A 26,666-nucleotide genomic window follows, 5' to 3' on the forward strand; every position below is an offset into this window, starting at 1 on the left:
TAAAACATAACATGATTCTGTTTATTTGTATCAAGCTGACATTCTGGTCTATAATGATCTTGATATAATATCAATACTATATCTAGTTTATTCAGTACAAGAGATACACTATTCTTTAAATTCTGATATGCCAGTACAAAAGATCATTTAGTCTCCAATAAGCCAATATTTCAATATCAACAATTGAACAATATGTTTTTGAAATACACTTAATGGGCATAAATGATTAGGTATATGATAAACACAATACTCCAGTCTCCTATGAATTAATGATGTGTGTTAAAATTCTGGTCGTTTAATGTTTGAGTCACTCTTAATACCATTTTTACACTGTCATGAATAAAAGTTATTTTAATGAGTCGGTATGTACATCAAATATCATGCATCCTTCTCTCTTTCATAATTTACACTTCTAGATGGTGCCGTAGGAAACAGTCTCTGACACTGTGTCATTAATCTTTTTAAACCCTAGAAATAAAAAAAAATAAAAATGTTTCATCATGATTATCAAAATTATCAATAGCTCACTAATAGTATTATTTGATACCATACCTGGTTTCAATTAACTGTAAGATTATTCAATGAAATTTATAATTGACATTTCACCCAATGATCATTATAATTATATCTGAATTCTAGCCTCCAAAAATCTGTAACAGAAATATGACAGAAAACAGTGCTTCATTCCATTATGAAGCTGTCTACAAACAATCATTCACTGATTAATTCTTCTTCTTACTTTGAGCTTATATAAGTCTTACAAATACTGCTAGAGGAAAATTTTGTGCAACAGCAATTTCCATTAAATATTTCCCACCTTAGAAAAATCTTGAATAGCAGAATTTATTTTTTTCTTTAAATAATTGTTTTAACTCATTTGAACCCCAGCGATTTCCAGGAAAATCCAGCATTTATGAAAATTTGCAATCATATCCAAATTATATGCAAATTAGCAGACTCTTGATGCTGTAACTGTTGCTCATCTATAAAACTATGGATATTTTCTCGTGGGTTTAAACCCACCCCCACTGAAAAAATGTCATTATCAGTCTATTTTCCGATTTTAAAACGACCTTGAGAGGTGAACATTGATCAAGCTGTGCTTCTTTGTCATTCCAGTATTACCCTATAGTTATAGCAGTCCATGCATGCTAACTGGGAGAACATGAGACTTAAGTGTCTTGCTGGGGAATTATTATTGTCAAGTCAGGTGCCTAAATGTCTGTTTTTACAGATTTTTGACAAAACGGTGACCTACATTTTACAGACTAGATTCCTATTGGCCATATTATACCTCTTTGTGTTCCTGTACCACATTTGCACACATTTATGATAACAGTTTATACCTACAGTCACTATCAGTTATGTAGTGGCCATAAAAAAATGCCCACCCCACCTGACTTAGGCTACTTTTTCAGATTTTGAACTCAACAGCTTTCAAAGTGCCATATTTTCAGAGATCTGAGAAGAGTTTATGGACCATGAACTGCTTGGATGAAGTCCCTGTTAACATGACAGTTCAGCTGGGGCAGTTAAAAAAAATTATTGAGGGTCATACAGGCCATCAAAGAATGGTTGTTGCCATCACCCCTACAGGCGGGTTTGGGTGCTTAGGGGTTAAGTGCTGAATTTGATTAATTCACATCTACATTTATAACATAATTTCAAGAAATGGGCTATTAAATGACAGTCATTGTATTTTGATGGTATTTTCTGGGTTGGTTGTCCTACAAAATTTGTGACCTATTTTCTAATCTATAATGGACCAGAACTCTTGAACAACAATTGGTAAATTCATGAATTTGAAATATCTTATCTTCATTTAGTTATCAGTTCATAAGTTACTGTATGGAAACCGTTGGCAGTCGCCTGCTGTCACATTGTACACCATTTTTTCCAGATATTTGCATCAGATAATATGTTACAGTAATAAAACTGACTAACCTGCATGTATTTTCTCTGGGTTTCGTCATTCAACACATGGGCTACATATCTTGAAGAAATCTTTTCACGACCAGTACGAGCATGGATACCCACCATAGTTACACCAATTGGCCAAGGTGCATTACCGATAGCCATCTCTAAATAGGCATCATTTGCCTGAAATGTATAAATATGGTTTCCATATATATACAATGAATTCAAATAAATTGTCAAATTGATTTCATGTTTATAAAATTACAGTAAGTATTTTTTTATTTTATTTTGCCAAAGTTCCAATCTGTGGCTACATTTTTTAATAGGATATCCATATATAAATCTAAATGGGCAAATGTTATTATTTTTAGAACTGACTACAGCAGACCCTTATAATTGATGGCATACTAGATGCATTTAAACACAAAATTTGATTGGTTGACTGATATTAAAAATTATGTACCTTAAAAAATATGAAAAACATAAAAAAAAAAAGGTAAAAGAGCACCCAATTTTGTGGCAAAATCAGGTCCTCTTATACTGGTAGAGGGTGAAAGTACATCTCTGCCCCTAACATAAAATACTGGATTTTCAATATTTTCAGAAGTACAAACCGCCCCTAACATTAAATACTGGATTTTCAATATTTTCATTAGTGACAAAAACACACCTTTATGTAGTCCTTCTTCAAAAGCTGCTTTATAATGCTAACCATTGGGTCTAAAATGTCTTCTTCTACTTTCTGAAGAAAAAAAATTAAATGCAACTTTAACTCAATGAGTCATACATTGTGATGACTTAAAAATACTGTAAGTTCAGAATATTATGTGTGCATTTAATTTAATATTGTGATTGTGGTTAATGAATATATATGAATAACAAATAAAATGGCTCAGTATAAAAAAAACATGCATGAGGATACTTATTTATTTTTGTTAATTATTTTGTACATAAATTAAGACTTCAGTTTTTTCTTTTGGATACTAATTTATTTTTTGTAAATTATTTTGTACATAAATTAAGACTTGTGTTTTCTCTTTTGAATTGTTTTACATTTGTCATTTTGAGGCCATAGATGACTATGCGGTATGAGCTTTGCTCATTGTTGAAGGCTGTACTGTGACCTATAGATGTTAATTTATGTGTCATATGGTCTCATGTGAAGAGTTGTCTCATAGACAATCATTCCACATCTTCTTTTTATATGCAAATATAATGTCAAATATGATTGAAAATAATTTTAAAGTTTAAGAATTAAGTAATATCAAATAACTTATTAGAAAATTTGTTACAATGATAACAAATTACAGAGTTATCTCCCCTTATTCGTTAGTTTCGAGTGCATTTCAACCAAATTGTATCTTCTAAGTTCTATTACCAGAACAGAAAACGGAAATTAATGTTATTTGCGTGCATAACTACATTTACTAAAATGAACTAAAATCAATGTCAAATTGGGTGGGTTTTTTTTGTCATGTTTTCACCACTGCCTGATTCTTAATAGGCAGACTGGCACTTAAACATCTGGTGTTGTTGCCTTAAACTAAGCTTGTAATACGGATGTCATTAAGGAATGACTGTAATATTTTTTCTGTCTATGAAAAAATACCATAAAACATTTGGTACACACTGAATAAAGCCGGTGTCATATGGTATTTTGAACCCCCTAAAAATTGAACCCGGGGTCAAAATACCATGCGGTAAAATGATCCCAGGGTCATTATACCGCATGGTATTTTAACCCTGGGGTCATTTTTCACATATGGTATTTTGAACCCCCCTGCTGTATATTGAACCCCCCTGTTTTTGAGAAATAGTATTGCAGATAATCTAATTTACAATTTATTGGCTATTATATTTTTTTAATTAGAGGGTTTGAGTAGGGGGTTCAATATACCGCAGGGGGGTCAAAATACCATGGCTATATAAAATTTTGCAAAATATCTTTTCCAGTATGCTAAATACATACAAACTACTTATTGGAGTATTATAACTTTGTTAAGGAGTTAGAATAGCTTGGATTTTTGAAATTTAAGGTCTATGGTAGGGGGTACAATATACCGCAGGGGGGTCAAAATACCATGGCTAAGTAAAATTTTCAAAATATCTTTTCCAGTATGTTAAATACATACAAACTACTTGTAGGAATATTATAACTATGTTAAGGAGTTTGAATAGCTAGAATTTTTGAAATTAAAGGTCTATAGTAGGGGGTTCAATATACTGGAGGGGGTCAAAATACCATGAATTATTTTTTTTTAAACATTTTTCCCAGGATGTTAAATACATACAAACTACTTATTGAAGTATTATAACTAAGTAAAGGAGTTAGAATAGCTAGAATTTTTGAATATTAAGGTCTATGGTAGGGGGTTCAATATACCGCAGGGGAGTCCAAATACAATGGAAATTATTTTTTTTCATAACATTTTTTCCAGCATTTGGAATACATACAAACTACTTATCGGAGTATTATAACTATGTTAAGGAGTTTGAATAGCTAGAATTTTTGAAATTTAAGGTCTATAGTAGGGGGTTCAATATACCGCAGGGGGGTCAAAATACCATGGCTAAGTAAAATTTTCAAAATATCTTTTCCAGTATGTTAAATACATACAAACTACTTGTAGGAATATTATACCTATTTTAAGGAGTTTGAATAGCTAGAATTTTTTAAATTTAAGGTCTATAGTAGGGGTTCAATATACCGCAGGGGAGTCCAAATACCATGGAAATTATTTTTTTTCATAACATTTTTTCCAGCATTTGGAATACATACAAACTACTTATTGGAGTATTATAACTATGTTAAGGAGTTAGAATTGAAAGAATTTTTGAAATTGAAGGTCTATGGTAGGGGGTTCAATATACCGCAGGGGGGTCAAAATACCATGGCTAAGTGAAATTTTCAAAATATCTTTTCCAGTATGTTAATACATGTAAACTACTTGTAGGAATATTATAACTATGTTAAGGAGTTTGAATAGCTAGAATTTTTTTAATTTAAGGTCTATAGTAGGGGTTCAATATACCGCAGGGGGGTCAAAATACTAGGAAATTATTTTTTTCAAAACATTTTTTCCAGCATTTTGAATACAAACAAACTACTTATTGGAGTATTATAACTATGTTTAGGAGTTAGAATTGCAAGAATTTTTGAAATTGAAAGTCTATGGTAGGGGGTTCAATAAACCGCAGGGGGGGTCAATATTTTTGGCTAAGTAAAATTTTCAAAATATCTTTTCCAGTATGTTCAATACATACAAACTACTTGTAGGAATATTATAACTATGTTAAGGAGTTTGAATAGCTAGAATTTTTAAAATTTAAGGTCTATAGTAGGGGGTTCAATATACCTCAGGGGGGTCAAAATACCATGGAAATGATTTTTTTCAAAACATTTTTTCCAGGATGTTAAATGGATACAAACTACTTTTTGAAGTATTATTACTAAGTTAAGGAGTAAGAATAGCTAGAATTTTTGAATATTAAGGTCTATGGTAGGGGGTTCAATATACCACAGGGGGTCAAAATACCATGGCTAAGTAAAATTTTCAAAATATATTTTCCAGTATGTTCAATACATACAAACTACTTGTAGGAATATTATAACTATGTTAAGGAGTTTGAATAGCTAGAATTTTTTTAATTTAAGGTCTATAGTAGGGGTTCAATATACCGCAGGGGGGTAAAAATACCATGGAAATTATTTTTTTTCAAAACATTTTTTCCAGCATTTTGAATACAAACAAACTACTTATTGGAGTATTATAACTATGTTAAGGAGTTAGAATTGCAAGAATTTTTGAAATTGAAGGTCTATGGTAGGGGTTCAATATACCGCAGGGGGGTCAAAATACCATGGAAATTAAATTTTTTTCTTAAATCTTTTCCAGCATTTTAAATACATAAAAACTACTTATCGGAGTATTATAACTATGTTAAGGAGTAAGAATTGCAAGAATTTTTGAAATTTAAGGTCTATGGTAGGGGGTTCAATATACCGCAGGGGGGTCAAAATACCATGGCTAAGTAAAATTTTCAAAATATCTTTTCCAGTATGTTCAATACATACAAACTACTTGTAGGAATATTATAACTATGTTAAGGAGTTTGAGTAGCTAGAATTTTTGAAATTTAAGGTCTATAGTAGGGGTTCAATATACCGCAGGGGGGTCAAAATACCATGGAAATTATTTTTTTTCAAAACATTTTTTCCAGCATTTTGAATACAAACAAACGACTTATTGGAGTATTATAACTATGTTTAGGAGTTAGAATTCAAGAATTTTTGAAATTGAAAGTCTATGGTAGGGGGTTCAATAAACCGCAGGGGGGGTCAATATTTTTGGCTAAGTAAAATTTTCAAAATATCTTTTCCAGTATGTTAAATACATACAAACTACTTGTAGGAATATTATACCTATTTTAAGGAGTTTGAATAGCTAGAATTTTTTTAATTTAAGGTCTATAGTAGGGGTTCAATATACCGCAGGAGAGTCCAAATACCATGGAAATTATTTTTTTTCAAAACATTTTTTTCCAGCATTTTGAATACATACAAGCTACTTATTGGAGTATTATAACTATGTTAAGGAGTTGAATTGAAAGAATTTTTGAAATTGAAGGTCTATGGTAGGGGGTTCAATATACCACAGGGGGGTCAAAATACCATGGCTAAGTAAAATTTTCAAAATATCTTTTCCAGTATGTTAAATACATGTAAACTACTTGTAGGAATATTATAACTATGTTAAGGAGTTTGAATAGCTAGAATTTTTTTAATTTAAGGTCTATAGTAGGGGTTCAATATACCGCAGGGGGGTCAAAATACCATGGTTAAGTAAAATTTTCAAAATATCTTTTCCAGTATGTTAAATACATGTAAACTACTTGTAGGAATATTATACCTATTTTAAGGAGTTTGAATAGCTAGAATTTTATTCCAGCATTCTAAATACATACAAACTACTTATTGGAGTATAATAACTAAGGCGTTAGAAATTACTTTTTTTCAAAACATTCAATTTCAAAAATTCCAGCTATTCTTAATCATTAACATAGTAATGATACTCCAATTTGTAGTTTGTATGTATTCAACATGCCGGAAAAGATATTTTGAAAATTTTAATTAGCCATGGTATTTTGACCCCCCTGCGGTATATTGAACCCCCCTTCCATATACAATCAATTTCAAAAATTCAAGCTATTCTAACTCCTTAACATAGTAATAATACTTCAATAAGTTTTTTGTATGTATATAACATGCTATATGATATTTTGAAAATTTTACTTAGCCATGGTATTTTGACCCCCTGCGGTATATTGAACCCCCTACCATAGACATTCAATTTAAAAAATTCCAGCTATTCTTAATCCTAAACATAGTAATAATACTCCAATAAGTAGTTTGTATGCATTTAACATGCTGGAAAAGATAATTTGAAGAAAAAATATTTTCATGGTATTTTGACCCCCCCCCCCTAACCATGGTATATTGAACCCCCTACTATAGACCTTGAATTTCAAAAAACCCAAGCTATTCTTACTCCTTAACATAATTATAATACTCCAATAAGTAGTTTGTATGTATTTAACAAACTGGCAAAGATATTTTGAAAATTTTACATAGCCATGGTATTTTGACCCCCTGCGGTATATTGAACCCCCTTCTATAGACCTTGATTTTCAAAAGTTCAAGCTATTCTAACTCCTTAACATAGTAACAATACTCCAATTTGTAGTTTGTATGTATTCAACATGCTGGAAAAGATATTTTGAAAATTTTACTCAGCCATGGTATTTTGACCCCCTTGCGGTATATTGAACCCCCTACCATAGACATTCAATTTCAAAAATTCAAACTATTCTTAATCCTTAACATAGTAATAATACTCCAATAAGTAGTTTGTATACATTTAACATGCTGGAAAAGATATTTTGAAGAAAAAATTTTTTCATGGTATTTTGACCCCCCCCCCTACCATGGTATATTGAACCCCCTACTATAGACCTTGAATTTCAAAAACCCAAGCTATTCAAACTCCTTAACATAATTATAATACTCCAATAAGTAGTTTGTATGTATTTAACAAACTGGCAAAGATATTTTGAAAATTTTACTTAGCCATGGTATTTTGACCCCCTGCGGTATATTGAACCCCCTTCTTTAGACCTTGTATTTAAAAAATTCAAGCTTTTCTAACTCCTTAACATAGTAACAATACTCCAATTTGTATTTGGTATGTATTCAACATGCTGGAAAAGATATTTTGAAAATTTTACTTAGCCATGGTATTTTGACCCCCTGCGGTATATTTAACCCCTTCTATAGTAGATATAGGAAGATGTGGTGTGAGTGCCAATGGGACAACTCTCCATCCAAATAACAATTTAAAAATTAAACCATTATAGGTTAAAGTACGGCCTTCAACACAGAGCCTTGGCTCACACCGAACAACAAGCTATAAAGGGCCCCAAAATTACTAGCCTAAAACCATTCAAACGTGAAAACCAACGGTCTAATCTATATAAACAAAACGAGAAATATATACCTTGATTTTCAAAAATTCAAGCTATTCTAACTCCTTAACATAGAAATAATAATTCAATAAGTTGTTTGTATATATTATATAACATGCTGGAAAAGATATTTTGAAAACTTTACTTAGCCATGGTATTTTGACCCCCTGCGGTATATTGAACCCCCTACCATAGACATTCAATTTCAAAAATTCCAGCTATTCTTAATCCTTAACATAGTAATAATACTCCAATAAGTAGTTTGTATGCATTTAACAAACTTGCAAAGATATTTTGAAAATTTTACGCAGCCATTGTATTTTGACCCCCTGCGGTATATTGAACCCCCTACCATAGACTGTCAATTTCAAAAATTCTAGCTATTCTAACTCCATAACATATTTGTTACTCCAATTTGTAGTTTGAATGCATTTTTAAAACATGCTTGAAAGATATTTTGAAGAAAAAAAATTCCATTGTATTTTGACCCCCTCCCCCTTCCATATGGTATATTGCACCCCCTCCTATAGACCTTGAATTTTAAAAATCTAAGTTTTTCTAACTCCAAAACATAGTTTTAATACTCCAATAAGTAGTTTGTTTGTATTTAACATGCTGGAAAAGATATTTTGAAAATTTTACTTAGCCATGTTATTGACCATGGTATATTGAACCCCCTACTATACATCTAAAGACATGTTAAAATATCTTGCTACTGTAACTCCTTGACAGATTTATTATACTCCAATTAGTAGTTTGTATTTATTTTATTAGTTTGAAAAGATGTTTTGAAAATTTAATTTTTAAAATCAAGTGAGCCATGGTAATTTGACCCCCTCCCCCTTTTTCTCCATGGAGAATTTAATCTAAAAGTCTACCATTCTATATAAATATTTTAAATTTCAAAGAAGTATAGTGTCCAAGCTACATGGTCTAGTTTTAATGCTTTAAGAAGTTTTTTGAATGAAATTTTGTTGGTTAAGACTTCAGAGCACTTATACCAAGCAAATATTTTTCTTTTAACCAATCATTGAAAATTGACCTCCCCTTCTTGTATAAATGATTTTTAATATTTGATTAGCTTTTATGTAATGTTAAATGTTTTATTAATCATCTAGAATGAAAAAAACAGGGGGGTTCAATTTTCCATACAGGGGGGGTTCAATTTACCATAGCGGTATTTTGACCCCGGGGTCATTTTACCATGGGGTTCAAAATACCATATGACACCGGTAGCAGGTTATTTAACAGTGTGCACCAAATTTTTTATGTAATTTCGAATAGACAATAAAATTGTATTATAGTCATTTCTTATAATTTAATTCTAAATTCCATTTTAAACTGTAGAAAACCATGAAAAAACGTTGATGATGTCACGGTCACATGACTTAAATATGCCTGTGGGCTGATAACAAAATAACATCAGCCAATCAGAAGACCCGTTACATCCAAAATTAAATTATTGAAAAATGTTAATTCAATAGTAAGCCAAATATCCACTGTTTCATATTGTATGTACAGTTTAAGCAGCTGCTAAAAATGACAATTCTAAGCCACAATTATTTCAGAGTTATTATTTTTACACCCTGAACATATACTGACCTTATGCTTCAGATTTTTAAAAAGAGGTTTCATGTAAGCTACTGTCTGTGTTTGTATAGCATATTCTTCACGACCCTTCCGAGATGTCTTTTCCTCTTGTGTTTTTTTGTTTAATCTATCTCCCCATCCTTTCAGTATATACTGCAATTGAAAAAAGAAATTAAGGAGATAGTCTTTTTAAGGTAGTGCACAATATAAAAGTTTCCTAAAAATACACCTTTCATAGTTAAAAACACATTTGTAACTTTTCTGAATAATTTTAGAAACTAAGTAACTGTATAATATTTAAAGTTTAAGAATGTTTAAAATTATTGAAACTGGATCTGTTGTATAAACATGAATGCTTTTCACTGCTGTAAGGGCCATAATTCCGTGAGGAACTAAAACAAAATATGTTCTGTAAGTTATTTTTATACATTCAGCTTAATATCTACAGACATAAATAAAACAATTCTAGACAACAATTGGAATGACATGCATGGATTCCATGTGAAACAGCAAAAGAATAGCGTTGCATTTTTTGGGAGGGGTTAAAAAGTACTGTAAGAAAGTGCATTACATGACTTAAGTATTACCTTTAAAAACTTTAGGCAAATTTCCATGTCTTTCTCTGAATCACCTTGAGCCAATTCTTCTTGCATTTTCTACAAAAGATATTAAAATTAATCATTAAATTGACTTCAAAGTTCAAGATTTGGTTCCCTTGTCCAGATTATGTCTTCTCCACAGAACAAACTTTTTACAAAAACAATAGCTGCATGTTCTATGTGAATGTGAAAGGTTGTCTGTTTGTTCCCAGGTATGTCAAACTAATGTCTTGTAAATTGGTATTTGCTGCTTCTTAGCTAAGCATACTATATTTAAGAGTCTGTACAAAGACTGGCAGGCCAGAAGTTCAATAATGTGTCTAGGTATGATGACAAGACTTCAAAAGCCTGCTACCTTGTGAACTAGTAATGCTATGTTTAAAATCAGGGTCAGTGTGCCAGTCTGGTACAAAACATTAAACACTTTAAATTTTATTTTTTTAGAAGAAATACACAATTATATATTCTTTTAAAACAGATCAAGGATATTACTGCTAAGAATTGAATTTTAACTTTAAATTGCAATGATACCACATTTAATATTTCTATATATTTATGTCACCAGATCGACAATGTCGGTTGACATTTTGCATTTCCTATGTTTCTTTTTCTGTATTATTATTATTCTTCCACCTATTTTGTCCGGCAGTTTTCTCGGAGCCAATGGAACCAATCGTAATGATAGTTCACTATAATGAGGAACACCAAATTTCGGGTTGCAGTAGGGTCTAAGACCAAAAAAATGGCTGCCGTTACCATGGAAACGGAACAATTGTGAAAAATTCCAGTTTTTGGTTATAATGTATTATTTGGAGTTGCTTTAACTTAGAATCATTATATTTTGATACAATGTAGGTGCCGGGCATATACTGGTTTTGGATGATTTTTGCAATCATTGGAACTATCATGTTGCCATGGAAACTACACCAAAAATTTCCAAAATATCAAAATGCTCCAAATTTAATAAAACTCCAGAGTAACGATGAGCAACATTGTTAGATGTGCAATTTGGCATTGGAATTTCAAAAATGTCTGCTGTTACCATGGAAACAACTCAAAAATGGTCAAAATGCTTCAAAAACCTTAAAGTGGCATTTAATTTCTTAAAATGGTAGGTCAAATCCATTGAAACTTTGATGGTATGTTCCTTCCCATGTACCAATGTGGTGTCTGCCATTAGAAATTTGGAATGGTATCTGTTACCATAGAAACCAGCCAAAATGTCAAAAATTTCAAAAATTTCAAAATGCTCCAAAATTGGTGAAACTTAATATATATGTTGACTGTCAAGTTTGCATGAGATTTTTGAAGTTGGAATTTCCAAAATGCCCACTGTTGCCATGGAAACTGCAGAAATGTCAAATATTTCCAAAATGCTTCAAACTTAATGAAACTTAATATTATTGTTAACTACCATGTATAGATGAGACTTTTGACTTCAGAATTTTCAAAATGGCTGCCGCTGCCATGGAAACAAAAGAAATGTGAAAGTTTTGACAATGCTTAAAATGTACTCAAAATTTACAGAAAGATTTATCACAATGTCATGAATGTGTTGATCTGCATTCACTGTTAAATTGTTTTCAAAATGGCTGCCGCTTAGTGGCAATAGGGGGAAGGGTGACATCTGCTATTACTTGCAATGGCAATTCTAGTTGTTATTGTTATTTGTTAATCATGTTTTTCTATACATGAATTAATATTTCATATTCATAATCATATCACATTGACGCTTGACAAATGACAAACCCAAATCAAGCACACCTTTTTATCTGCATGTTTTATAGTTTAAGCCAAAAAATTCCTTTCTTATCTGTAATATCTTTTCATACCTGTATTCTTTTTTCAAGCGTTGGAACCTGTGGATGGCTTGTACCATTACCTATCTATTTATTGAATAGATATTAGTTGGCACTTCAAATTAGTTATATATATAGTTATATGGGAAAAAACCTGGCAACACAAATTTTAGAACTAACTAATAGAAATACAAAATCAATATTTGACATACTTCAATATCATCCAATGTTGTACCATCATCTCTGACAACTACATTTAGTTTCCCTTCTCCTCCTTCTGATGTGGCTGAATTGACAATCTCATTCAAGTAATCTTGGTCAACTCTGTCCATGGCCATCTTAAAATCACTGCCTTCTCCCTGAAAATATAATATCAGAAACATATTAAATTAAAGCATTTTTTGGAGACATTCAATGAAAACTTTACAAGTGCAAATATCAAATACTTGAACATCATGGCTATAGAACTTAATCCCTTATAGGAGCCACCTCAGATGGTTTTTGATTTTGTTATAACTAGTCCATTTTTACAGTGATTATTTGGTTATTAGACAAAATATGTCATGCTTATTTGGTTTTAAATCTAAGACAGTATTTTCAATTATCTATAAAATATGTGATTGCTTGGACACCCTTGTGAATGGCTCATACCTACAATATGGCAACTTAATAGAGATAATAGACATACCTTCTTTCCATCTGGTTCAAAGGTCTCAAGTTTTTTCAATCTTACATAAGCTTCATAGTCTGTTTCCCCAAACAACAAAATGGGCTCGCCTCTTTCTCTTAACTTTCTCACCACCTGAAAAATTTGAGATACATAGAATTAAACAGTAGCTTATATGATGTACAGGTAGGTATACAAAAGTGATAAAAATACAACACTATTTATTTTGAAAATTAAACATTGGTTATAATTAATACTATTAATTTGTTCATGTACAAAAGACCAGTTGAATGATAATAATTGACAGACCGATGTATGTTAGGAATGTCCACAACAAAACTGTTGCAGGCACGACAAAAAGTAGAGATGGAAGCAGCAAAAGTATCAAACTATAAAAATATTGTAGAGAATAAAATGAATTAATTCTAAATATGGAATTTCCACTCATTGTTGAAGGCTGTATGGTGACTATACAGTAAAACCTGTTTAAACCGGTCGGCTACAGGACTATGAAAAAGAGCCAGTTTGGACAGACATATCATCGTTTGGCTTCATATAACAAATAGAACTGGGTAGCATCTGTTTCCGACTTGTCAATTTCATTTTCACTTCGTTTTTCATTGTTTTCATTTGCATGATAATACTCGCGTTGTTTGGATTGTGAGACTAGACTTTCGATTTACTTCCATGATCGTTAATTTGAAACATTGAAATTGCTAATTAAAAGGCAGAATATTTTCAAACTAAATTTCATCACTGTCAAAACTTTCGAAAACACAATGTAAATATCTTACTCAGAGCTGCGATTTTATTTTTTATGCAAATTACAACATAAGTTCAATACGATATATATTCAGCGTGTCTTTTCGTTTAAAGGGCATGTTTATAATGATTTAATAAATAATACAGATCACTACTGTACGATTGTAAGTTCACAGATAAACACCTAGCTAATTGATTTACTTGAAATGCCATATTGTATAAACAAATATGTTTTGATTGCATATCGATTATTTTAAATTAATTTAAAAAAAAACATTTTTGACAGGTAATTAAAGGGGCACTAGCTACGAGATATATAAAAAATCTAAAGTTTGATTTTTTTTGTTCTACAATAATGAAAGTGAAATAGTGAAATAACAATTCGCTTTTTGCAGCCAAAAAGGTTCAATTTTGTCAAATTACACTAAGAAACATTGAAAATTAGTTATTAACTTGCAAGTGAATGAGTCCACCTCTTTAAATCCGTATTCATGTGAACTTTAATTTAACCCCTAGCTAGAGATTGACACACATGCATTGTATGTGTACTGGTTATTTAAAGAAAAAAAATGTCAACAATGAAAGTGAAACTACGGTAAATCATTTGATTACTAATTCGATGCACATAAAATCATTCTTATACAGTTAAAGCAATGAGAAACATCTATTTTTAATCTATAAAATCAAATCAAACATACCTATAAAAATCCAATTGCATGTGTTGGACTGGACTAAAATACACAAGAAACGAACCTATATATTATCTACCCAATGCTCTGTAAACTGTTTATTTTAGACTTTTTATAGTTTGGATAAATGTTTTACATTGCTATAAATTAAATATGAGAATTTGAGTCAAATCGGTGACCATGAATTTGACAGCTAGTGCCCCTTGAAGAGTATTTGGACTGCATAATAAGACTGGAATTTGGAATACACAGGGTCAGGTTTACAAGGGGTATTTAAACAAAAACTTTGAAGGGGAAAAAATGGGACTTTAATTTCCAGTTTATTCAGGCTCCAGTTTACTCAGGTTTGACTGTAGTTGATAATGTTACCATGTAATCTTTTTTTCCTTTATCCAAACAATATTTCAGCCAAATGCATAAATGTTACCTCTTTCCTGGGCAGCAGAGCATATTTTTGTTCATCTTCCTCTAAAATCTTCTTTTCTTCTTCCTTCTGCTCTTCTTTCTGAAAAAAATAATAGACATAAAGTATACGATGATAACATAAATGTTCAATGAGATAAGTAAGGTGATCTCTTTGGTTAACTGCATGCAGAATATTGAACTAATTATACATTAATAGTCATAACTGAGTGGTGAAAGCTTCTGATTTTTGAGCTTCTTACCTTTTATATCAAATGAAAATATTACTATTATAAATCAATTATAATAGAGCCTATTCATAAATTCAATGGTTGTTTAAAAAAAAAATTCTGACGAAATGTTTTAATATCAATGGTTCTGATTGGATGACACACAATTTGCTATCTACTTGCATGTGACTTGTCATTTACTAAGATACACCTACATTTCGCATTCCACAATGTATTGTCATATAATTGCTTCATTAATACACAATATATTCTCATTTCATAACTAAATTTTCTTACATTTTGTAACTATCATGCAGCCTAAAATCGCCTAGTGTTTTCTTTTGTCATCAGAAGACTAACTAAAACATCAGTCAACATGTTGAAGGTCAAACAAGATATCTTTACTTGGTTTTACTGTTACAAATATCAATTTATCTAGCTCCAAAAAGTGTTGCTAAAAGGTAAACTCAATTTGGGAGACTCGAAGTAAAACCCATATTTTGACATGTGCCAAGCTTCCATACATCTCTTTTGTATAAACGAATATATATGCTTGTCAAAGGTATCACTTGATTTGGTTTGTGTACATGAAAGTCATTAATGCATGATTGCTTTGATAACTTTCATAATTTTATACGATAGGAAGCTTACTGTTTTTGCTAATTTTTCTGGCACTTTCAATCTCTGATGTTTCTTCCAATACTCTTCTTCTTCTTTTTTGGCTAGATCTCCTCTTTTAAAATATTTTTTATTTGAACTCTGAAAGAAAATGTATATCATGTATGTAATCAATGTGCTGGTGGATTGAGCATGTCTCTAGTGTGGTGGGAGCAATAGGCTCTTTATCACCGCTGCCTAGCCTGCTTCTAGTGTGGTGGGAGCAATAGGCTCTTTATCACCGCTGCCTAGCCTGCTTCTAGTGTGGTGGGAGCAATAGGCTCTTTATCACCGCTGCCTAGCCTGCTTTGGCAGTTGAATAGAGAGCCGAGTGTGTAAGTCTTTTTACCAGTACATAGCCTCTGTACTGTTACGGTTTTGTAATTCTAAATTATCAATTTTTGATCATTTCTTTTGTGGATCTTTCTTTATATTTTGTGATGAAATGTAAATACTGTTCAAGATGGGAAGGCAGAGATGGGTCCAATTACTTTCAATGTAATTGATTAAATTACAATTACTTTGTCATTTGTACGATTAAATTAAATTAATGATTACATCATTTCTGAAAGTGTCTGATTAAATTAATGATTACATTAGCAAAGTAATCATGATTACATCAGATTACAATGAATAAAAAAAAAGCATTTTGCATGATGTGAATGAATGCACGTTTAATATATAACTATAGCATTTTTTTAGAAAGTATTGTGTTTGCTTTATTATAAATTGATAACTTCAAACTTCATCTATCTAATAAACCTCAAAAGTTCACTTAGTACATTCATGAACATTGTGTCACTTGTTTCGACCCATTGCACTTTATCATCATTAATCTCTGAATTATTTTGACTTCAATTGAATATAGCTTTACAAAAAGCGTTTGCTGTTTATCTTCTGACCCATTCTAGACTTTAATTTATATTTGTGTCAAGGTGCAGTTTATGGGAGTTAAAATATGGATGAAATAAAGCTACCAGTTTAATCAAATTGTAAACAAAATACAAGTGCTAAAAATCATTGCATTTTACATGTCTAGTCCAAATACATACAAAAATTTGATTATTTTAAACAAGATATTCGTCCAACTTTTAATTAATTTTGTGCTAATTAGATAAATGATCACATGACTGATTTATCTTTTACCATATACAGTATATTGTCCTACAGCTAAACTCTATTGGTAATTGCAATAAAAACAAACCTTAATTGGTTTCCCACCTGTCAATTCAAAGTTGATAAAAATCACAACATTAACAAAAGATTATAAATAAGGGTTAAAGAAAAGTATTCCGCGAATACAAAAGTATTCCTCGAATACAACAGTCAGTGGTCTCGCTAACCCAAAATAGAAGGGCGCCGCGCCCTGGGTGCCCTCAGCCGCGCCCTGGGTGCCTTCATCCGCGCCCTTCTGCCCTGACGTTTTTTTCCAAAATTATCTTGTGCCGTTTTGATAAAATTTTGTTTCATCGATTTCTGATCTCCAAGTTAATTACATAATTATATGACACCTGTGTGATTGCCCCCAGGTTAATCATGTCATTACAATCAATTACAATGATAAAGACTTCAAAGGTGTTAATAACTAGGTAATTTAATTAGGACAATGTTGTTTTTGTCATACTTTTGATGAATGTGTCAGCGAGTGTGTTAAGCTTGGGTCGGCATTTACGATCTCCAAGTCACAATGGAAGAGTGTATAAATGAAGACTTTCATGACTTTAGAATTGAATTTAAGTCATCAAAATAAAACTATTTCTTTTAATACAGAAATGCCTTCCATCTCAACTTGTTAGCGACAAGCACAGTTTTTAATTTATAACGCAAACGTGGTGGAAATTGATTTTGGAGTTACTTCCCCTGTCTTAGCTTATTACAAATTTGTGCTCTAAAATATTATCTATTATCAAAAAAAGGAATAAATTACCAATTGAATATGTAATAACATAATAATGTTACCTTAAAGATATAAACTGTCTTTGAACATATAAAAAAAAATAATTTGCAATTTATACCTTTAGCAATTCTTGTTCTAAACATTGTTAAATAAGTAATTCTCAATTAAGTAGGGTAGATGATATATTAAAAGCTATATATTTTATATAGATAAAAAAATAAACCAACATATTTTATGATAATGGGTAGAGAAAGGTAAACTGTTAAAACATAATATGATGTGGAAGATATACTATATCATTCATAACTACACAAACAATGAAATAAAGACTGTAGTTGAAAAGCATCTTAATTTAAAAAAAAACCAAACATACACAGTAAAAAAAAAAGAGATTCGTTAACTCGTGATACACACAGAAACGTAAACAAAAAAATAAGCAGTGCCTTTTCTTATCATAAAAAGTGCCCTGCCCTCCACTGGCACCCTGCCCCTTTTGATTTCTAGCTAGAGCACTGACAGTTATTATCAAATATATATAATATGTACATCTTTAAATTGTGAATATATGAACAATATCTTTAACTAAGGCCAGAAACATATAATTGTATCTTCTTAGACTATTGATGACTTTTCAATACTGTAACAGTTTATTTTTTTAATGAAGTATACAAACCAATTGTCATGCAATATAAAAAAAAAAGTAAACCAAACTATCTTAACACGTTCAATATAAATTGAATAAGAATAACAAAAAGTTCCCTATATTGACCATAAACACAGTATAAGATTTTTTCATTGTAATCAGAATGTAATCATAAAGTAATCAGGATTACAGGGTATTTTGAAAAGAAATTGATTAAATTAAATTACATGTAATCAGATTTTTGGCTGATTAATGATTACAATGATTACTTGAAAGATTTTAATCAATTTTAGCTGATTAACGATTACAATTACAATTACCCCAACTCTGTGGGAAGGCAATTGATATTTGTGCTGAAATGTAAATACTGTTAAAGATGGGAAGGCAATTGATACGGAAAATGGGGTCAAAGCTTAAGACTATATTTTTTTATAATTGTATGATGTATGTGACAAGTGTAGATTTGATTTTAGTATTTTAATGTACGAGTTATACATTTAACTTACAGTCAAGTAAAACTAACGTGATTCTCTGGTTCCTTGGTGTAGTTATACCGGTATCTCCCAGACATGTAGCTTTTATCCCTTTTTATTAACGGGTCACTTCAACCCTGGGGGCCGCCATTGTTTATTTACAAGGTTCTCATAAAAGTCCCCGTATGTTTAAAGTGCAGTTTGTGTTGTTACATCATTTGACGTTAGAAACGTCAAAAGTGTGTCCAAAATCGTGTCCAAAGTGTGTTGTGTACTATAAATTCATGCGCGACATTCTCTCTTATTCAGTCTTGTTCCTCCTGGGCAGCCATATTGTTCATTGGCAGTGGCTATTTGACCGGCACCGGCTAAATAGCAAATTTGCTATTTGACCGGCACCGGCAAAATAGCAAATTTGCTAAATAGCCGGCACTGAATAAAACTGTTCATTGATGTGATTAGTAGAGAATAAATAAGCTTTATGATTATTTAAAATCATTTTATCACAATATCAAGCATTAAAAATACATAGTACACAATAATTTTTTTTTATTGAAGATGTTCATAAATTATTTTATAACTTTATGATATTAATTAAAAGCATGAAAACACATTTGTATATACATTACTACATGTATGTTTTTCTAAATTATTTATAAATCTGTGATACATCACTACTCCACATAACCAGATTTTGCTGAACACTTTCTGATTGCCTTAAAGGGAAATTCCGCGATTTTTTACTTGTCATCTAATTATGTTCATCTTAACATAAAAAACACATTTGCAAAGTTTTAAATTTATATTCCTTCTAATAACGGAGAAAATCAAGTATTTGTAACTTTTTTGGTTGAAATTCTCGAGTGGGTCATGACGTATTAGCCCGATTTGTTGAATTCTGGGAAAAAATAAAATCTGTTTAACTCTTATAGCTTATCGACAATATACGTAATTAAAAGCGCACAGCTGACGAATGGTCGTAGTTATTAACCACAATATAAGAATGAACGAAAATGAATATGCATATACCATTTTGTATTGATTGAATTGAACTCCTATAAAATTATCTCTAGTAAATGTTTTCGAATACATTTCATTTATTATTGTTGAGATTTTTTCATAAAATATTTATTGAACATTTTTACTGATTTTGAACTGAAAATATTTCCGTTCTATTTACCGTTATTGTTTTCATAATCATTTTAATGCAACTAATGTGTGAGCAAAGTGTATATATTATTTTGTAAAGGTCGCTGTATATTTCTCGGCTTGAGGTCAATTCGTTTACCTTGTAGCTATTTAGCCGCAGGTGTGAGTTCAAGCGTACACAGGTATGAATGTTGTTATTTGGAAAGGATAAACAGAAAGGATTAGAAAGCCTGAGTATACACTAAGATTTAATACACGATGAGAATAAAGATACAATAATTAAATTGTGTAAATATTAAAAAAGAAAATAGAATTCAGATTCCTATTTCCGAAAGTGTATAAAAATGAAATGAAACATTTTTTTATTACTTTCTTAGCGGAAATTGGCGTAAAGATTCAAATATGAAGTAAAAAATAGTAGTTTTAATCTTTAATAAAAACTAAATGCAATATTACCCAATTTGATAAGGATATACCATTGCACATCTGTTTGATATCATTGACTTTGCCGGAATTTCTTAACATGTATTCAAATCTGACTGTGTTTAAATGCTCGTAAACTTATCGCAATTTTAAAGTTTTTAATTGAAAAAAAATACAACATACAACATGCATGATTTTTTTTTAGTTTCTTTTTAACATTTCATTCTTACATAATTAAATTCATTGAACAATAATTTACACGAACTTTTTGTGAGAAGAATACCAATTATCTAAGCTAAGACATTATTTTTGGGGGGGATTTTTGTACATTTTTTTAAAAAAATTCTATGATAATATTTGTGAATGTTGAACATGATAGCCGTCATTAATCCAAATAAGTTATACAGTAGATGCAATTAAACTTATATTTTAGTCATCCATAACTGATATTGACGAATTTAGAATAATTTCGTCCCTACATCGTTGTTCTTGAAACAATCATTATTAGTATACATGTAAGTTTCCTTACGTATAAGCGCCATTGAGGATGAGCTCCAGAAAAAGCAGACTAGTAGCGTTTCGTAAGTTTGTTTGTTGGGAAAGGAGAGGAAATACAACCACTTGTACAGATAAACGACAGAATTACGATACAAGCATTTATAGTCAACACAACCAGAAAGAATTCCCATCATTGGACGGGAAATATGAAGGCTTCCAAGAATGAACAAGTGACATGTCTAACTCTGAACAGTTAGAAAACGATTGTTCTTGATATTTGAAACTGCATGCATATATACGTATACGTTTATGATAGTGACGAGTTCTTGCGTCTGACAAAAACTTAATTCCTTCATGGTCATATCTTGCCATACGTTTATATTGGTTTGCTAGGTGATTACTTAAAATCGTTATTTAAACATCCTGTTTGTGATATGTAGATTCATTTCAATACCGAAATTTCGTCTATATATTAAGTTTCACAAGTGTATAACACGGAGAAGCTCTGAAGGTACATTACTCCCATTTTGTTTGGGTGTGAACCATCGATGTTTACAGCAATACCAAAGAATAAGATGATGATGGTAGAAAGAACTATGGGCGTCATGTGGCAAATATATATATTACATGCATATCAAAGATTTCCAATACAACCATATTATTAAGAAGGAATGTTTACATGCTATACTCTCATACTAGTATTACAGGATTCTTGTGGCGTTCACCTTAGACACACATTTTTTTAACGATGTTTAAAAAAAAGACAGAACCAATTTAATGTCATATTTCCCTTTTTTTTTAATATAACTTAAAGTCTTTTATCTGACAAAAATACCCCTATTTAGCGGACAAGCAATTTATTCTTTTTTCTGGTATTGAATACCAAGAAAAAAAATAATCCCGAAATTAATTTGGAACTTTGATATTCAATAGTTTCCCACCAAATATTCACATCCCTTGGGGATAATTAGTGTTCGTCCAGTGGCAAATATAACAATTGTGATGACGAATTCCCTCCTTTGTTCGAGAACAATCTTATTGAAATATAAATCTGTGATTTTACTATGTCCACAACTTCGATGAACCAAAGCAAGTTAAACATCGACCTGTATTTAATTCAAATTGGTTCTCTTAATTCTTCTTCTTCAATCGTCTTCTGCTTTTGGTATACAATAGTTTATCGACATTCGATGATTACATACTGCTGGCATACGTGGACTAGTCTATTTACAAAACTTTTACCTTATTTATTCAAAATATATGTTGTTTTCTTATGTTCAATGTATACATGTATATATTTTAAATTGCGCTATAGTTCCGTAACTTTCTACCACGTCGTATAAACGAGTCGTCGACAAGTTGCTACATTTTTTAAAATAAATATTTCTGGTATGTTCCAATCTGTCCTTCACTATTTACAACGAGTATATATTACATTTCCCAAATTCTCCCTTGGAAAAAATATTTAAATAGATTTTAATTTCATCAAATCTTATTTTTGGGGTATTATTTATATGTTTATGAATTATATTCTTTACACCAGAAATGTTATTTATAAACAAGCGTACGAGGTTAGTAATGACACGTAAGACAGAGTTGTATGTTATACACCTGATAGTTCAAAATGGAAAGTTATAAGTTATTGGTCGTGTACAGTCATCATACACTGGTCAATACCTGCAGAAGTAAAACGATGCATGAACTTGCAAGCCCGACAGGAAATCGCTTGAATACCTGGACGTGTCATCTCATACCCCTCACAATACCTTTGGAAGTAATACCTTTAGGCATGCTGGTGATCAGATGAGGGAAGATCAGAATTTATTTGAAAAAGGTTTATTACTTTAAAGAATTATGAACAAATTAGATTTTCGAAAACAATTTTCACGGAACACTTATTTATGATTTCAACTTTGACTTTTTACCTAATTCCAATATTAACAGTTTAAAAACAACAGACCATGGTAATTTAAAAAAAAAGAATATTTTCCGTATCAAGTTAGTTAGTCGGATAAAACAACCGTACGATTGACAAGATATCGACACGCAATTACGACTACATCGGTTACTGTATTTTTGTTTCTTTGTGGTTTATAGACATATCGTTGTCAGTAATCGGGGAAAGAAGACAAAATGGCTGATCAAAGAGAATTGATACTCTAAATTTAAAATCGATGGTGATCGCTTATCTAACGGAATAAAACTTTAATATCTATGAATTTGAGTATTTTAATACAGGATGAACATAATATCAATTTTTGATTTTTTTTGCTAAGTTTCCCTTTAAATTCTTTGCGAACAGAACGAGACCTCAAGACAAGTGGTATATTTCAAAAGAGGACTGTCTGGAATGATTCACCTAAATATAAATATCAAGAGTTGGTGACACCATATGCATGGGCATATATTCTGAAACTGTTTTCACTAAGGTCTGAAGTAAAACTGGAGCAGAAAGACAGTGATGATAGAGAAATTATATGGACAACTACAACAAACTGCCATCGGTCTTCCAAAAAAGAGTACCTGAAAAAGCAATTGTGGACCATTTCATAAGAAAAGTCCCAAAGAAATCATATTTCTTTTATTAGACTGGTGTGTTGGAAGCGATTTGGCCAAAAATGCTGCTAATAACAAAATTTTAATAACAGAGGAACAAGTTGAAAGAAGACCTGAACTTTTAACTGCCACTTGTTTGGACTCAATTGTAAACATTTATTCAATCAAAAAGTATTGAAAAAAAAATTGCATGGGAAGATATTAAGAGTGTTTATGTAAAGAGAAATAAATGAACCCTATATTTTCATGATGCAGATCTAAAGGAAGCCAGTGTAATATGTAGTTCCTGTTTGGAGTGGCAACATTTATCTTGTACTAGATTAAAACAACTTTCAAAACCGGCAAAGAATTGGTTTGTACCAATTGCAAATGTTAAATCATGTGTCCTTTTGAAATTCGTAGCAAACAACTTTAAATAACTTTTTTTTAAGATGTAAATAGTTTCACATTTATAACACTATTTTTATGGCAGGATATTTAAACCATAGATTTTAGTGACTAAAATCTATGGTTTAAATATCCTGCCATAAAAATAAATATTCAAGTTATAAAAAAGTTGATGCCCAAATCTGTGTAAAATCATTTTACACAGATTTGGGCATCAACTTTTTTATAACTTGAATATTTTAGAAAAAAATATATTAAAAAATGTATATATCATGTATATACAAATGTGTTTTCATGCTTTTAATTAATATTATAAAGTTATATTTATTTATGAACATCTTCAATATTTTTTTTTTTATTGTACTCAGTGTATTTTTAATGCTTAATATTGTGATAAAATGATTTAAAATTATCATTTATAATTATATATGCTTATTTATTCTCTTCTAACTACATCAATGAACAGTATTACCCAGTGCTGGCTAAATAGCAAATTTGCTATTTTGCCGGTCAAATAGCAAATTTGCTATTTAGAAGTTGCCGTTCAAATAGCCACTGCCTATAAACAAACTAGCAGAAATATAGAATTTATATATCCAGTTATTTTATTAAGGTTAGGTTCTAATATTTTAGGATTTTGAGGATTATTATTAATATTTATTCTAGATCTTTTTATTACAAAGGCTTATTAGAATCACGCTAGCTAAATAGGAAAGTTCATTGTGAATATTTATATGGTACCGCCAATTGCGGAACACAGCAGAAACCGTAATTTTAACTATAAACTGTTAATTTCTTCTATAAATATTCTTTAAATATATTAACTTTTAAGTCTTCCATTTATGCTGAAATGTGTATATAAGGACCTGTAAGGATTATATGCTTTGATTATTTATTAAGTACTGTTAGTTATTACCAGTCCAGTTCACTTGCCCGTATTGAACCAGAGCTACCCCAGCCCCTCCCCCTTCTGTAACTATCACAGGTACCAGAGAAGTAACCAGTTGTTACTGACTATATATTTCATTCTTGTATAAAGTTGTAGACAAAACATAGTATTGTTATAACAGTTATTTGTTGAACTTATTGATTATATAAATCACATAAATATGTAAGCTGAATACCTCGTCAGTCTCACTTTACACATATTAAGTTCGAGATACAACTTTGTATTTATTGAAACGCCAAACCGCCATTTATACAGCTAGTTAGGCTACCTACCCCACCCCCTTATTACTATCGTAACCTATACAAACAAGATCACAGCGGCAGTTGAGCTGAATATTGATTGATTAGTGAGACAACTGTTTACCAGCAGTCTAGTAGACCTGAGTATATATTGACCTCCGCATAGCAGTCACAGTATCTGATAAACCAGGCAACAGACAATAAAGAAACGCTTCCAACTCTCGACCCGCTACAGTACTATTTAAGACTTCTACCATGTCTACAACGACTCATTGCGACAGCACATGGTAACTAGGGTCTATCATCCTAGGAAAAATTGTAGAGGATCTCAAAGTGGCAAGGGCCCCAGAGATGAAGTGTGTAGGTCCAAAGATGTGTGGACATGTCCTAGCACCCATCAACCTTGCCCCAGATATGTCAAATAGTTGGTCAGATGAAGATCATAGCTCTGTTAAAACAGTTCATCTAATAGAAGGACAACTTGATACAAAAAACAAAAGCAAGATAGGAGTCATAACCTTTTGTCTAGGTTGGGAACCCCCTTTTTAAAATGGCTGGATCAGCCCCTTGTTCCTAACCTGGTTAACAAATTATTAATAAAATGGGATATCATACATTACTCCCATTTATCCCCTTTCACAGCCAGGCAACACCTGTCTCTTATCAAAATATTTACAACACAAAATAGAATAGTAAGAAAAAGGGGGGGGTCCCTTCCACAGACACAAGCACCTGTGCCTGTGGCTAAAAATATCTAACGATGATATTGTTCTCTACTACCAAAATGTCAGAATTTTTTTCAACTTTTCTCTTTTTCTTTTCTATTTCAGCTTGGATCAAAGCCTTGAAATCCATGTTGAAGTTTTCTGTGATTAAAGTTACAAAACGTCAGTAAAACGTAAAAACTATTTTGATTGGTCGTCACATGAAATCTTATCCAATTAAAAGTCGTTTTGCAATTGGACACGGTTAAATGACCACATAGAAAAACATTGCAGACAACTTTCTTCCAGTCACAAACATTATGTATTTACCAAAATCTATTTGTCTTCTTATAATTTTTATAACTTATATAAATGCTACCAAGATAGTTGTCTCTACTTACAATTTATGGAATGTAATGTTTAACTGGGAAATTAGAAAACTCAAAATAGCAAAATTGGTAAGATTCTTGAAATAAAAATAAGATAAATAAATATAAGTGATATCACTGATATGATTTCCAATGAGACAACTCTCCAGTTTCTACAAGAGATAAACTGATCCAGGGTTCCACCTTGATCTGTGCAATGAAGGAAAAGGTTGGAGCCATTGTCATCTTTTCATTAATTGGAAGAGTTTTACAAATTTTACAATTCCCTACAAAACTGCATGACCAAATATATTGACAGAAACTTATGATAACTTGACTTATACTGCAATGCAAGATATTTGCCCCGATGAGCATGTTGTCACAACTCACATTCTTGACAAGCTGAGACGGTATCGTTTATTTCCTTGAGAAGGGATACCTAGTAACCTATATGTACATGTATACATTGTACGTACCTACCTATCCTCTTCGCTTCTAGTGGAGCTTAAGGTTGCCACAAGATTTCACCAACCAGTTACTCTTCAG

General features: G+C 31.2%; 2 protein-coding genes across 2 annotated transcripts in view; one reads left to right on the forward strand and one right to left on the reverse strand.

The window, feature by feature from the left end:
• LOC134719036 (pre-mRNA-splicing factor 18-like) lies at positions 1-25,958 on the reverse strand. The gene is made up of 10 exons (XM_063581968.1): positions 25,829-25,958; positions 15,829-15,936; positions 14,973-15,050; positions 13,116-13,229; positions 12,640-12,786; positions 10,617-10,685; positions 10,042-10,182; positions 2,588-2,659; positions 1,945-2,100; positions 1-468 (listed from the first exon to the last, which is right to left on the reverse strand). The coding sequence occupies exons 1-10, from the start codon at positions 25,901-25,903 to the stop codon at positions 379-381; spliced, it is 1,050 nt and encodes a 349-aa protein (XP_063438038.1). The 5' UTR covers positions 25,904-25,958; the 3' UTR covers positions 1-378.
• Positions 25,920-26,666, forward strand: part of LOC134719030 (uncharacterized) — a 7,588-nt gene continuing 6,841 nt past the window's right edge. The window contains exon 1 of the mRNA XM_063581958.1: positions 25,920-26,210. Coding sequence (XP_063438028.1) covers positions 26,073-26,210 — 138 coding nt within the window. The 5' untranslated portion in view covers positions 25,920-26,072. The remainder of the gene's footprint in view (positions 26,211-26,666) is intronic.

The sequence above is a fragment of the Mytilus trossulus genome, chromosome 1, assembly GCF_036588685.1.
Source record: "Mytilus trossulus isolate FHL-02 chromosome 1, PNRI_Mtr1.1.1.hap1, whole genome shotgun sequence".
NCBI classification, from domain to species: Eukaryota; Metazoa; Mollusca; class Bivalvia; order Mytilida; family Mytilidae; genus Mytilus; species Mytilus trossulus.

What these genes read in the sequence shown, in the direction of transcription:
- LOC134719036 (XM_063581968.1), bottom strand. Translation starts at nt 25,903, where the DNA reads ATGGATTTCAAGGCTTTGATCCAAGCTGAAATAGAAAAGAAAAAGAGA. An exon ending in CTCTGCTGCCCAGGAAAGAG is followed by an intron (nt 13,230 to 14,972) that starts GTAACATTTATG and finishes CAAATTTTTCAG; the next exon opens with GTGGTGAGAAAGTTAAGAGA. An exon ending in CAACATTGGATGATATTGAA is followed by an intron (nt 10,686 to 12,639) that starts GTATGTCAAATA and finishes TATCTTTTGTAG; the next exon opens with AAAATGCAAGAAGAATTGGC.